Source organism: Bolinopsis microptera, chromosome 2 (genome assembly GCF_026151205.1).
Source record: "Bolinopsis microptera isolate Bmic1 chromosome 2, MBARI_Bmic_1.0, whole genome shotgun sequence".
NCBI lineage: Eukaryota > Metazoa > Ctenophora > Tentaculata > Lobata > Bolinopsidae > Bolinopsis > Bolinopsis microptera.
The window spans coordinates 6,585,282-6,600,684 of NC_087073.1; the positions used below are offsets into that span (position 1 = coordinate 6,585,282).

The following is a 15,403-nucleotide window of genomic DNA, read 5'->3' on the forward strand; positions in this document are numbered from 1 at the left end:
AAAAGTGATGCGGGGTGAACGTTCTATACAGGCACTAATTACTACCCAATCTGTAACAAATATAATAGCAACATATACAACAAATTTTTCTTTCCAGGAATTAGGCATCCTTAACAACCTTAACAACAAATTCCCGGAAAGAGATGAACAACTCCACGGTCGTCACCGGTACTATATAGTTAGCTGGTAACCATCCTACATATTCTGGGTGCACCTAAATATTTGAAATATTTTGGGTTCGCCTTCATGCAAATTTACATCCAAACAGTCATATTTATCCTAAGAAAACGTGTATTTGCATTCTAAAGGAACCGTGATGACAGAACCAACATTTTGAACCCAACTTCATAAGATGAGGGAAGCCTGACGGAGGTAAGGGGAGGTTGGCGCGGGAGACGAGCAGCGAGCAGGGGTTAATTGTACCTCATCTAGGAAATAGCAGAACCTGCTAAGTTACCTACCTAGTACCTGCTATCTGTGCCTGTTATAGTGGTGTTACCATCGGAGTGTCAGTTTAACTAGAGTGTGGACATGTTGAGGCTGAGCCACTAATTGCTGAGTAGGCTGGACTGTAACCTAGCAACTGTTGCTTAGTAACCAAATCTAGAACATGGTGTTAACTACGCAGCATTAAAACTGTGACGGAGGTGAAGTAAGATAGGCAGTCTCTGTTTTTAACAGTGGGACACCAGCCGGGCCAATTAGCATGAACTCCCGCGCCAGCATCTCAACATACCACGACAATTACAAATATGACGCATGTTAAACTACGAGAGAGAGAGAGAGAGAAACTATTGACCAGCATATTATAACTGTAACCTGTAGATGGGACATTAAACTGTAACCTGGCAACTGTAACCTGGTAACTGTAACCTGGTAACCTCACGATGGAGCATTTAACTTTCCCAACAACTGTAACATAGCATTCTTTAAGATGGAGCATTTAACTTTCCCAACAACAGCTGTAACCTATAATAACTGCAAACCAACCCACAAAGACGGTGAGGTGGATTATAAAACTCGCTAACTCGGGGCCACTTGGAGAAGGTATTTGAAGAGGTGCAAGAAGTATACGTTTAGTTGAGTAACCTGCAAATTAGATAATATCTCACGAGCGAGAGAGAGAGAGAGGAGAAGTGTATCAAGTACAGATGAAGGAGCGCGTCTTGTGGAGCGAAACATTTATCTGGCAGGTTGCTTACACACCACACCTGCTCCAACTTCTGCTCTTCTTAGGGATGTCACGTGTCATCCTGTTCTGGTTTCCTATTGGCTACGGCTCCAGATGGAGCTTGATGATTGGATCACGGCGCTGGGTGCTGTATGCTGGGACGGGTAGAAGCCAAAAACGCAAAATGGTAATTGTAAATGATGTCTTAGATCCAGAAATGGTGCTGAGCAGATTGGAAGGTTGGCCAGTACTTTGTGAGCGTAATTTTAGGGAACCATGCCATGATGCTAAAGTAAGGGCGCCGGCGCATGTATGATTAATCAGCTTCAATCGTAGAAACTAGAAAAGATGACCTGGTGAGGCGAGGGAGTATCATTCGCTGTTATTGAAACGAGCTCTCAGTGTTCTAAGGTTTAAATCTACGCTAAGATTAAGGTTCCGAACGGCATAGTAAGCATGGGCATATTATAATATTGTAGTTGTCTAAGTACTGTACGTACTGTAAGAGTAACCTGAGATATGGCACCCGTTAAAAATAATCATAGAAACGGTCAGATTAAGTAGGCACCGACTACCATTAAATAGGCTAAATGATTGAAGAAGTGGACTGACAAGCACGTGCAGCTGCATGGTAGTGGTAGAACAAGTTAATGTTAAGAGTCCTGAAATTATAACGCTGAGATAGTTATGCTGCTTGATACGAAGATAATAATGATTGACAAAACTGTTAGGCAGCGATCATTCGCCAAAGATTCGATTTCAACTGAATTGCTTGTCTCAAAGAAAAATAGTAAAATTAAGATTAGTGGGGCTCAACATAAGTATAAACTATAAAACACTAACGGTTAAATTCACGTGCCACTTGCTAGATTTTGTCAATTTCATTTACGTTATCGAACTACCGAGTCAAACATTTGACAAGTGGCACGTGAATTTTAACCGTTAGTAATTATAGTACTTAGTTTATGTTACTTAAACCAAATCTTGCCAGTCCACATTTACGGAGACGATGAAATATCTTAGATTTTGGGGTGTCTGGTATTTAAACAAATATTGTTCCTAGCCGAAATTATCGCTGCTCAAAGGTCAGTACTTGTGTATAAAATTGTATTGCGCTAGCGAATTTTGATCGCGCGTATTGAATTTGAAAATCGAGTCTAAAAATCGATCCTCTCCTACAGCTTTTCAGCGATTTCACCCTGAAACGATGGGACCAAAAGCAGCTGATAGATATGACTTCTATTAGAAACGATTAAAAAGTTTATTTCGAGGTAATTTTCACGAAGACGCTCTTCCCTCTTGCGTTAAATTCCCTTCCTACATAAATCACAACCTAAACAAATTGCAAACATCACTATCAGTGTCACACATTATATCAGTTATCAAAAGGATATCTACAGAGTACTAGCTCCGAACACTCCCCATCCTCCTTGCAGACAGTTTTATTAGAGGAGAAACTGCAGCTACTCGTGCAACAATCCCCGTCCACTGGACTGAAATGATGAAGAGTTATGTGGGAGAGTCCCATTGTGCAGAATATTATAAAAGCGGTTATTGCATACCTGCGAGACATAATTATACACCATTCACTCTCCGGAACCCGACTATTAGCCGGACTTGCAGCATACCATTTAGCAGCAGTAGTGATTTAACTTTAAGGTGATATTTTTCTAGAGATCACCTTAAAATTTCACCTGAATTGGACCATTCAGTTTACTTCCTGACCTATTTAACCTCACTATTTTTGTCGAATCACTTCAGGGCACTTAGACTCTGACGCATGCTGGTTAATTTCACGAGAGCAGTATAGGATACCTACTAAAACGGCTCTGTTATTTAAACTAATTACAACACTACAAATCTATTACATTTATTGAGGATGTTACACAAGGAATATATTTAATGTAGTTTGTGGAGTCCTCTGTACTCTCCTCACGTCCGACAATGGCGTTTCTCTTGTTGCTAATATAGAAGTGGTTGGGTTCAAAGAATACTGACCAGTGCAAACTAACCAGCATTAAATGGATTCGCTGTTAACTTGTAATTTGTTTCCCAGCATCAAGATTTAATTTTTACCCCAATGACCTATAACGCACAATGTTAAACAATTTGTTCGACCAACAAAATAGAATCGAAAAAGTGAGATTTTAAATAAAAACATCAAATTTTCACGCAGTTCCAGTTGGAAGTCTGGATCAAATGTTGTTCAGGAACAAAAATATGCATTTCATTGCCAAATAAGACGAAAATCTCGAATATTCGTCGATGATAACTAGTACTACTTTTCCCCCCGTTTTTAAAACGAGTCTATCCTTCATTTGCAATGAAATAATATATTTATAATCATAAGCTCTCGTATCGATAGTTTTTGAAAGAAAAATATAAATCACAATTTAATTTTAATTTTGTGTTATTACACCAAACGCGAATTTACCATCATTATTTATTGAATATAAAATTAACCACTCCCTCTGCAGTAGTACTAGTTTAAATACTGAGGATCAATCTGGAAGATTCGGTAAGTTTTTTGGATATTTAAGGCCCAGACACTTAACGAATAACGACAATAAGCTGTCGGGGAAATTGAAATTTTGAAGTTTAACTTAGCTTAAATACTTATTAAGTGCTTCGCGAGACTTCGAGTAGAGATCACACATATTGTTGCCAAACAGAACTAGACGTGTAGTTGAGTAATTTTCAAAACAGATTACGATGCAGGCATGATGTCTCGGAACTCAGCAGTGCAGTGATCAAGAACAGAATTCCCGTATTTCCCGTAGCATTAATTTGAAATGCTGAGAACAAAGTAAATAAAAACAATGACTACGAACAATAATTTAATAGATTATTATTTTTGAAAGTTTTTCCCGCAATACAGTGGAATCCTATCAAAATATTGAATCTGACAGCAAAATGCTGCAGCAGAACCTTATAACAAGTCGCACAAACGTTACTGTATGTCGTTCGGGGGTACGATCATATTGACCCAATGCCCGATATTTGTTTGCTACCTAATCCCTGGCCTCGTGGTCACTCAGACTGACCAAAACTTGGCATTAAAACATAAATTTTCTAAAAAGGGTAACTCTGAAAAAAAAACTCAAACCTGCAGAGGAAGCCCTGGTGCCTCCGAACAGTGCAGGGAGTGCCGGTGGTGGAGTCGGCGGGGGTACAGCAGGGGTCTATATCCTGGCACGTACTGTTGTGTCCACAGTCGCACTCCTCGTCCCATTCTTTTATCCCGTTACCACAGTAACTGTCTGCTTCTGAGGTTTGTGTTGTGTGTGGTAACTAGTCATTTTGTAATATCTACAATAATGTAACAGGTGCATACTTTCGAAATCGAACTTAAAGCATGTAATTTTAAGGGGAATCGTCATTTTTGTCATTTTTGTCGAGGCTGAAACCTCGAAAACAGGATGTTTTAGAGCGGGTAAGAAGCACGTCCAGGATGGCTTGTCTGGAACACAAACTGAGCAGGTTGTTGTGAGGAAGATCTCCATTGGTAGCCTGGGGAAATCTGCTTTTAAAGGGAAACATGACAGCCTTCTTGGGTGGCAGGGGAGTTAACCTCTTAGAATTGTTACCATTAGCTTAGGAGTTAGGAGTATTTAGATGCCATGAATTTTAAAGGAGAAACCATGAAATAGTTGAAATAGTTGAGGGGTATGCTAGCTACTTCCAGCCAGTCTCGACAGATTCTAAAAGTTGTGGAATATTTGGCAGTTTTGCGGAGTGCACAAGTCACAAGACGCGGCAATTTGGCAGTAATGCTGATTTTACATACCGTTAACAGGTAAATATTATTATCACACTTTCGAGCCAAATTTGGCAGGAAAGCAGAATTGATATTGCATGCCCCGATGGGGAGCACTGGCTCTCACCCGGGGGCATGAAATATCAATCAGTTGCTCAGAGAGAGCCCGATATTCCCATAGGAACAAGGAGCCCACTATCAACAACTGTTCTACTACTGTGAGGTACTGATTTAAATAAAGATTTAAATCAACAACCTGAAGTAGTCTATGACCGTAAATGCAATGATCAGATGAACTTTCCACAATTAGGAAAAATGTATATTTATCGATGATTTTAAAAATATTTCCTTGCGTTTGAGATCTGTTAAGCGAAATAAAAATTTTTGTTGTAAAACTTTTTCAAGCTGTTGCTTTTTTACTGCACTTCATATTTCAAAGCCTAATTAAGCTTCGAATGATGAAACAAAGTAAAAACTCCCTGGCTTGTACGAGCTTTAAGTGACTTAAGATTACTGAAAACGAGATCAAAGTTTACGAGCAGACTTGAAAGTTGCACAAAGTTTTGGTACTTGTCAGCGATACAATCAATCAGGCTAATTAATTTCCCTAATCACTTACTTGAAATTAAAAAGGAAATGTCAGAACAAACTACAGTCGCCCTCACAAAAAATAGTAAACACTAAACGATGTTTGATTAATTCGAACGAAGAAAACACACAAAACAAGAATCTTGGTGTCAAGTAGTTATATTTGAAAGAAAATTATTGTCAAGAATTGATAAAGGGCTGGTCAGCAAATCATAACGTAATAAATTGTGATACATTACGATATGGGATCATTCGCATATTAATTTAGCCACATTTCAGCCATCTCAGACCTCACTTTTAACCCCATCTGATCCCTTCTGTGATCCATATTCCATATAGAAATTGTGCAGAAATTATACTTGGCTTTTCCAAACCGGTTTCGCCTAGATTAGCTTGAGAAATTCGTGGCTGATCTATAAACAGACTGATAAAGAGATTCTGTATGTAGATTCTGTACAATAAAGAGCGGAAATTCTATCCCAGGACTAGTTTTAACTGAATTTTAGTTAGTGCAAATAAGTGCAATAAAAACATCCTATAAAATATATTATTTATATAAATATATCAAGGGACGAATGACGTAACTTAATCAGCTAATCTGGTTATAAATTAGTCTGGGCACTGGGGCAAACAGGTCCGATGATTAATGTGCTGCCATTCATTAGACCAATTCAATATTGGTAACAGTACGGGTGAACTACCTGGCCATGACCAGGATGGTTATAGGCTGGTGGAGTACTGCGTTCTAAAATGTTGAAGAGATACATTTGAATATTACAAATGTTCTGATAATTTCCAGTTCAGATAATTTTTAGCTCGAAGCAGATAATGGCAAATATTTGCAAGTAAAGATGAATACTGACTAAGAACTAAGCAGAATACTGATGATCAAGAATTCAAAGTCACGTATTACCCGTATGCATTGATTAAAATCTGAAATAAAGTAAATAAGAACAATGACTACGACATAATTAATGATTATGTAATTTGGAAAGTGTATTGATAAAGTGGAACCTATCAAATATAAGACAGCAAATGCGCACAGACTTATAACAAATCACAAACGTACTGTAATTCTTCTACTCATGTTGACACAATGAACGATAACTGTGTGTACCTAATCACATCACGGATGTTCTATCAACTACAACTTGGCATTAAACATATTTATTCTAAAAATAACTCTGAAAAAAAAAACTCAAACCTCAAGAAGCCTGTGCTCGAACGTGCAGGAGTGCCGGTGAAGCTCGGGCGGGTATCAGCAGGACAATACCCATGGCACGTGTGGGAACACATCAACTCATGCCCTCGTTATCCGTACAAGAAATTGTGCGCATATCAGGATTGTGTGTAAATGTGATGGCACTGAGATTTGTAATATCTACTAATGTAACTCATCTTCGAAATAACTTAAAGCATGTAGATTAGGAATCTATTTGCTTTGCAATAATAAAACAAAATGTTCGACACGTCAGATGCTTTGTCTGGACACTAAACTAACGGTTTTGATGAAATCTCCATTTACCGGGCAAATTGGCTTCAAAGAAAGAGTCTTGTAAATTAACTCACATGTTTACCATAGCGATTCAAGTATTTTCAAAATTTTAAAGAGCCATGAAATATTGAAAATTGAGGATAAGGTTTTATTTTTTTTAATATCATAACCTTTAAGGTTTTATTAACCACCGTCCCAGACGTCTCGTAATGACCGAATTCTTAGTGGTTTCAATAACTCTACGTAAGCTGAAAGTTCTGGTAGTACTGACAGGTTCTTGCAAAATTCTTGGAAATAGCTCAAGAATCATCTTAAAATAGCATTTAGAGCTCAAAAAACACACGTGCTTTGACACGTGATATCCGCTCGTATATACTGGTAAACAAATTGTTGGCATCTTTGAAAACAGATATTTAACCCACAAATCACAAATTATAGTTTGGAAAGTTCTGAGGGGGAAATTGGTTAGAGCAGATTATCTCTATGTGCCAAACCAACACATTTGAAAACTCGTAACCACCGTCTAGTTAGAAAGACACTCAGGAGCATTGCATAAAGTGCAAGGTGGCCGCAAGGATCACATTGTGGCAGACGAATGAGGGCTTCAGAGTGCTCTGATCATCACAAATCGAGATATTAAAAGTTGTTCGGAAAATTACAAAATTATTGACATGCTTACCCGATTTTGCTAACTTTTGATAGGAAGGTGGTAGAGACTTCTGGAATAGCGCCACGCGACCGCAACTAGTATGTTTATATGGAAGTTATGAAGGAACTCATGCAATAAAATCATAAAATACTTCCTTTTCGAATTATTGGCCCTTGCTTCACACTAGATACATACCTACACACTTCACATCATTTACCTTGTTTACCGTTGTAGCATTCCATGTTTATGTATAATCATGTGTAGTATATTTAGTCTTCTAGTAGTTTCAGGATTGTATGTTTTTTTGCTATAAAAGTTTGTCGTCGTATGAACTAATTTTTGTTATGAATTTTTTATCGCATTTTTTTATAAAGTTGATTGAATTAAAAGTAAATAATTATACACTAATTTTGCCTCAGATTTATGTTTTTTGTGTTTTTTACGTTTTGAATTTTTGATAGAAATATTTTTAGATCATGAATACGATGTTGTCACATTGAAACGTCGAATAATTTCTTTCCTGATAAGAGCCTTTTACCTTGTCGCATCAAACGTGATCAATCGAAATTTACCCACGAAAACATGCTACTACTGCACTGCATATAATAATTGATTGTTTGTGGGTTAAGTAGCTGTTTTAGAACATGACAGCAATTTAGCATTTACTAACCAGTAAAATTAATAAGTTACAGTTTCCACCAATAAGATATGCCGTACGAGCAGATTTCGCGTGTCAAAGCACATATGCTTGTGTTCACGATATTTTCTTCGTTTGAACTCTAAATGCTCTGCTATTGAAGACGATTCATTCCAAGAATTTTGCAACCTGGTAGCACTACCAAGGTTGCAGCTTTTGTAGGGCTATTAACAGCTTTACAACTCTTTAGGGTGGTTACTGAGACTATGGATAACAATTTCCTGCAGAGAACTAATTGTCGCAATTTTTTCCCAGACAAGTTTCATAATTCCCTAACTTTTTTCCCTTTTTTTAGAGCCTTTTTGTCTCTAACTAAATTAAAATATCAATCACAAACAATTGATGAATCATAAACAGTTGATTGCAGTACGTTATGAGTTTTGTGATAAATAAATTTGCCCTCACCTTGTCGTACATGATGTAGTTACCACCATGTTCAGACCCAGGAGTACAAAGTTTTGTGTCTGAATCATGCTGAAAAACATTAATTATTACTTGTGTTGATAACTTTAAGGAGCAATGCAAAAAGTTAGACACACATTTATTAAATATCGGTTAAAACGATCGAATTTTCCGATCACTTACAGATTAAGATGAGTACAAAAGTAAATCGCGTGATAGAATATGTGGAAACATTTGAGCAAAGTAAACTCTAAAAACGGAAGAACTGTTAATTAGTCAATTCAGTTAAAACAAGTTACAACATTGAACAAGCTCTTACACTAGCTCCAAAGTTGTGCCCTAGTTCGTGAGATAGTATTATGAAGGATACATCGTGTCCCACGTACGCTCCAAAGTTCATCATGCTAACAATTCCAGTGTTAAAACTAGCTTTGTGTCCGTTCATGGAGTATCGCTGATCACAGATTCCTCCAGTTCTATCTGCGTTAAATAATATAAAGAAGAGAATTCGTGGAATTTTATCACTCAAAATTCCCGGTCTCGAGTTTTTTCCTCAAATTATAATTCGGTATTTCCATTAACGGCGCGTGCGCGAAGAGTAACCGCTTCGCGCTAACGATAAAACAGTTTTAACAATAAAAATGTTTTCTCGCGCGTTCCATGATACCATCTGCGTACTAATCTTTCTGTCAGACCAATTTGTTATCAGTAAGACGTGAGATATATGATACTACCGCTCTCTCTAAACAGGTTGACATAATCATCAAAAAATTATAAACGACCGCGAAATGTGTAAGGCTTCTCATCACAGAAGTAAAGTATTTAAGATAACTACAACTCTCACCTTTGGCCCCGACGTAAGCTAGGCCCAGGACGCCAGACTCAAAGTCCCGATAAGTGAAACACAGGGCCAGACAGTACGAGGAGTGGTCGTATTCGCTCCACCGCACAAGGTAGTCGCTGCTAGACTTTATTTCACCTTCAGGATAACAACATGTCAAGTGTTATTAACGTATAATCTTATAATATGTTGTAATTTAGAGGGCTGAGCGTAATAAACTGGTGACAAGGTGTAGAAACAAGAAATTGCAATATTATCTGGGTGTCTGTGCTAAGTTTCTATTATGCAACAAAATACATAATCCCAAATAAAAACCAGCTCTCCGTTTGACACTCAGGAGAAAGAACTACGGAGCATACGGAGGTAGGATATATTCTATAACCTAATTCGAGTGCCGCCCGGCCCCCTCCAAGGCTCAATTGTACACTAATGCAGATTATGCGCACTTTTAAACTATTGTTTATTCTGTAACAATAGTTGATTCAATACCACGGAAAGATACCAGAGCCACTTTTCTAAATTATTGTGCAGATTCGTACTTATAAAACCATTACTAACATACTAGGTGAGCCATGATAACGTCTTCATGTCTTTGACATGAAAGTAGTTAATTACATCAGGGTTATAGTTTGTGGTTACGGGTCACTGTTAGGTTAAACAATAGGAATTCGGACCGCCACAACAAAAGTCAAAACCATTTGATGTTTGCGCACCTGATCACGACTATAAATTGGGTGCCCACTAAAAACTACAAAATAGAGAGATAGAGCTCTATAGCGATGGTGCTCTGAAAATCAAGAGAGTTATCAAAGGAATACCATCGTAAATGGTTAAAGATTGGTGCAATATAATGAGCACGATAAAACTGAACTGTGATGAATTTCTAAAACCCGTTCACCGCCATGCAATTAATATTCGAGTGTTCCAGAACGTACATAAAAGGGTTGGCTCACCAAAGAGTGCCAAAGATGTAAATACTAGAAAGATTCAGTAGATAGTAGTGCCAGAGAAAGTAATGATAAAGGTTATTATATTTCTTTGTCAGTGAATAGTGTCATATCTTCTAAGTAGAGAGGGGTCCACTCGGGAAGAGAGCAATTACAAAAACAGGAGAGTGTAATGACATAATGCAGTTACTAGATTTAATGTAGCTGCAAGATTTAATGGTTTAATAATTGTATAAACTGTCTCTGGTTTTAGGTGATCACAGCTGTGATTGAATTTTAATAGGTCAAAGAGTATGGTGAATTTATATCAATGGTGTGCGAGAGTAATATAAGGGTGCCAACTCAGTATTAGTCGGTTCAAATCGATAAAACATTGATTGGAAGTTTAAAAAAATGAAGAACTCTTTAATTCCAGAAAATACTTTCAACCAATCAGCGTTAAGTAAGAATACTGGTTTGATCGAATACGTTACAGCAATGATTCATTAGCAAAATGATCGAACAATAATAAATCACACGAGCGATTGACGTAAGAAGTGTCTTTTCAACCCAGAAGTATCTACTAAACAAATGCAATCACAAACATTCAAATGAGCGACAACTGTTGCATGTAGGGCGTAGGCAGATTCTTGGGTCAAGTTTATGCTGCGTTGCAATGTAAGAAGGATATTTTACCGATAAACCATCTTCTTGAACAAATAATGTCTGACAAGCAAATCCTAATTAAAAACTATAATACGGCATAACCATATTAGTCGTATTCCCCCATCACTAATTATATTATGTATTACACAATGTGGCTGCTGGTTATTGTAATGAAATGAACCCGAGGAAGGGCATGATGACAAAGGAAGACGTGTCACGTGACATATTGGGACTCATTCCTCCGTTAAATATATTACTCAGTAATCCATCTCCTAGCTCAAAATCACGACTCTAGAAGCGAACTACTGAGGATGTTGAGGGTGGGGCTGTATGGATGGTACAGACCAATCAACAGTTCTGGGATTATGCATATTACGACACTGCTGAACTGTTAAACGTAAAAATGCGAAATTATTGCAAATCAAAAAATGTTAATTAATAATTAATGTTAATAAATGTTAATAAATGTTTAGAAACTATAACAGAAACAACGACAACATTAAAGACTAAAGTGGTACAAACAAGTACCCTAGTGTCTACTGATATTGGAGACTGCTAAATGGGGGGCTGGGATAAAAAGCTTCACTGTTCGCAGTTAACACAGCTTTACAGGCAACATCTGGTACAGTAATCTGGAGTTGTAATTAATAATCACTGCGCTGAATCTAACTTTCACACACATGAAATAATATTTTCATGTACTTCTTTTAACTTTGCGATATTACAATATTTTTACAAAGGAAGGGCAAAAACCACATTGGACTCAGTAGTCAGCACCGACTTCTTTTACCTATTAACCGAAACGGTGTCTTGCTTTGCTCGAAATGGTGAAAAACATAGGCATGCAACCTGCAATCCGAAGGTGATCGCAGCCCTTACGGAAGACTGAAGGTCTTCATTTTCCAATGGCAATACTTAATGATAACTTGAAACCCCAGAAGTTTTCAGTATCGTTATGAATCGGTATACTTAATGAGCTTGGTGTCACTTGGGTCTTGGCCATGAGGAAAACTGGGATTGGCTGCAAATTATTATAGAAATAAATTTCCTTCGTAACATTCATTCCTCTAAATTAAAAAACGACAAAGGAGTAATCTATAAATCAGCATGAAAGGCGGTGTGAAGATAAGATGTAACTCTACGAATACCGGACGATTAGGCAAGGTGAGTTGAAAAGCTGCAGATAGTAATTTATAGAATTAGTGTAGATTGGCCCGTCTATTATACTAGCAAATTTACAGAGAAGTAGAGAAACAGAAAACAGACGAGGCGAACAGAGAATCACGTCGGAGTCACAACTCGATAACCACTATTTTTTCTCCTGCCCCACCTGATTTCAAGTCAATAAACCCTTGGCTAACAGCAACACTCAAACACACAAACCCACAACACAGAACATAGTACCAGTCTAATTCAATATTGAACATAACCAGGGCCCCCTTAGCAAGAGGTTGTAAGAGGCCCCTAGTAAGAGGTTGCATTTTGTAAATACATTAAATAAAATGAGATCTTGTTTACAATTTATTAGTGAGACTAACCAGTGAGGTGCATTCTCTTCGCTGCATATTACTACTTCATTCTACAATCACAAACGCGCTCTTGTAATATCACGGCAAATAGTTTCTAATTTCTCGTTCTCAGCTTTAAAATGAGCTGTGGATTACAAATAATTACACCTAGTTAATCTATATCGTCTCAGTCAGTGATGCTCAGTTCTACTTCACGATCGCTAGAATATGAAGATGCTCGATCGGATTTATGAAATAATTTAAATCTAAATGCACTTGAAACTGCTTTTCTTGCAATTTGAGTGCAATTGAATATATAGTGGGTGCAATATCAGGACAAACCGGAAACAAAATTTCAAAATATAATATTTTATCGCAGCTGGAGTGCATTGAGCGAAAATTTGTCCCGGCACTAATTTCGAATCAATTCGATTTTAAGGATCGTTGCTTTCAAAGCACTAAGGCAGTAGCTTAGGCCTTATTAGGTGCAAACAATCCTCATATTCCTTAAAGCATTTTCCCCAGAATCGAAACTTTACATGATATGATGATAATATGTGAAATTACCGTAACAGACAACAGCGAAGAAAGCAAGCTTGTGTGGGAGTGTCAGGGTGGGGCCAAGGAGACAAGTTATTTATATCTAAAGATTTCCTTTTAATGGAACACCTTGGGTGATATAACCACAATATTGTGCTACTGTTGCAATCTTTAAACAGCTTGTCCGCTCATTAAAGAGGGACAGTAGATTTGTCCTGGCAGGGAAACTAAAACTGTTAAAGCTGACAAAGCAGGAAACGATTTGCTGCAGATCGTGCGGAAGCTCTGTTTAATACATCAAGGTGGTACAGTATTGCTCCGATTTAACGCGGAGTTTGGGAGAAAGGAAAAAGCCGTGGTAAATCGGGGCGCAATAAATCAGGGTTTTACTGTATATTTACTATATTCCAGGTGATGAAAATTTGGTTTGAATTCACAGGGTTTGAGGACAGCTTAACATTAGCTGCGATTCCATATAATACGCCTTTTATCTTTTTCTCTTTGAACATTTATATTTTTATGACTTTGAAATAATCTAACAAAAATTTGACGAATCAGTACTTGTCCATCTTACTTACTGTATACAGTAAGTTGGATGGACAAGTACTGATGATGAAACTTTGATAGATTTTATGGGAAATAACGTATGTCTTACAGGATTCTCACGATGAGATTCCTAGCGTAATCATGTAATCCGGAAAACTACTTAAAGTATAATGTTTGAGTTACTATGGTAACTAAGAGTGAATTTGAGAAGCCACTGCTGCTATGTTATCTTCTTCCAACCCAAAGTAAAAATATGTTAAGAAATTCTTTAAATCTTTTCTTTTTTTGAAAATTTAAAGAAATTCTATACATATTTTTACTCTGGGTTGAAAGAAGATAGAATCGCAGCAGTGGCTTTACTTGTCAAATCCTACGGACGTCTGCACTCTAACATTAAATTATTAAACATTTTTTGTGACAGAAAGTTTGGTCGTACTGACTATTACATGCAGAGTAGCAGAGGAAGTGTGATAGTGAACTTTAATTTAAAGTTACTAACATCTGACAAATTTGACAAGAGAGCAAAACTCTGCATCATAAAGAACAAAGACTCAAAGAATCACTCATTTTCAGTTAAACTCGTTTGGAACCGGCTCTCACTCACTTGCCTTGAGGAACCGGCTCTCACTCACTTGCCTTGAAGAACCGGCTCTCACTCAAGATTTAAAGATTCCTAGCGTACAACTTTAAATTGAACGCATCTAAGGATTGAGAAAAATCCCGACGAACTAATCATGTACTCCATTAGTACTCTATTAAAGTTGCAAGTTCGGTCATATACATGAAGACATGACTCATATCAACCATTTATAAATAACTTAACACAAAAATGTGACTGATAATATTATAAAACTGTGAAAATACCAGATATGGAATGAAGCTTTAGCATTGGGAGATGGAGGATAAGAATATCCGTGGAAATCGAGACGTTGCCAAGTCAATATAGTGGCGAGTTGGACGTGACTATTGACTAACAATAATATAATATAACCGATCCACTAAATCGCTCGCGATCACCCAAATTGTTGTGAAAAAGCCCTAAGGGTACGAAAGTAACATAGTTCGATGTATTTTGGACGCTGATCCAAATCACACCTACGACGTATGGTAAAAACGCTTCCCTGAGGAGTTATGGACAAAAAACTGTTTTGGCCACGTGACAGGTTAATAAAACGCAAATTCGATTATTTAGGGTTAGGATTGTGGTTAGGGTTGTGGTTAGGGTTATAGTTAGCTTCGGGGTTATGGTTAGGGTCATGGTTTGGGTTAGGGTTTATGTAAAGCCGTTTTGTTCGGCTGCAAAACCGTAAAAAATCAAGTCACGTGACAATTTTTGGGCAAGCGAAATAATCAACAATAATATTCACAATTTTCTCGAACAGATGCACTGGAAGAATCTGCCACAGGTGTAGTCGGTGAAGACATGTTATTATAAATGCAGGAATTGAGCGACAGTCTGAGGAATTTAGGAGCTGTCCTTTGATGCTCAGTGCACAGCCTGACATTACTGTAGCTGTAAGCTTATCAAATGTTGACAAGATATCATTAGGCTATTTATCCAGGACGGCATGATAGTATTTCACCAATAATCGACTGATTTGTCATTTTTTAGACATT

At 37.4% G+C, this 15,403-nt stretch overlaps 2 protein-coding genes across 2 annotated transcripts in view; one reads left to right on the forward strand and one right to left on the reverse strand.

Moving 5' to 3' along the window:
- Window positions 1–2,546: 2,546 nt before the first annotated feature.
- LOC134826729 (disintegrin and metalloproteinase domain-containing protein 10-like) overlaps window positions 2,547–15,403 on the reverse strand; it is a 28,541-nt gene continuing 15,684 nt past the window's right edge. The window contains exons 7-12 of the mRNA XM_063839218.1: window positions 9,604–9,738; window positions 9,079–9,239; window positions 8,763–8,831; window positions 4,579–4,681; window positions 4,278–4,437; window positions 2,547–2,664 (exon numbers count right to left, since the gene is read on the reverse strand). Coding sequence (XP_063695288.1) covers window positions 2,547–2,664; window positions 4,278–4,437; window positions 4,579–4,681; window positions 8,763–8,831; window positions 9,079–9,239; window positions 9,604–9,738 — 746 coding nt within the window. The remainder of the gene's footprint in view (window positions 2,665–4,277; window positions 4,438–4,578; window positions 4,682–8,762; window positions 8,832–9,078; window positions 9,240–9,603; window positions 9,739–15,403) is intronic.
- Window positions 3,026–15,403, forward strand: part of LOC134811050 (fatty acid hydroxylase domain-containing protein 2-like) — a 52,892-nt gene continuing 40,514 nt past the window's right edge. Inside the window, exon 1 of the mRNA XM_063817757.1 lies at window positions 3,026–3,047. The gene's annotated coding sequence lies outside the window, so the exon portion shown is untranslated. The remainder of the gene's footprint in view (window positions 3,048–15,403) is intronic.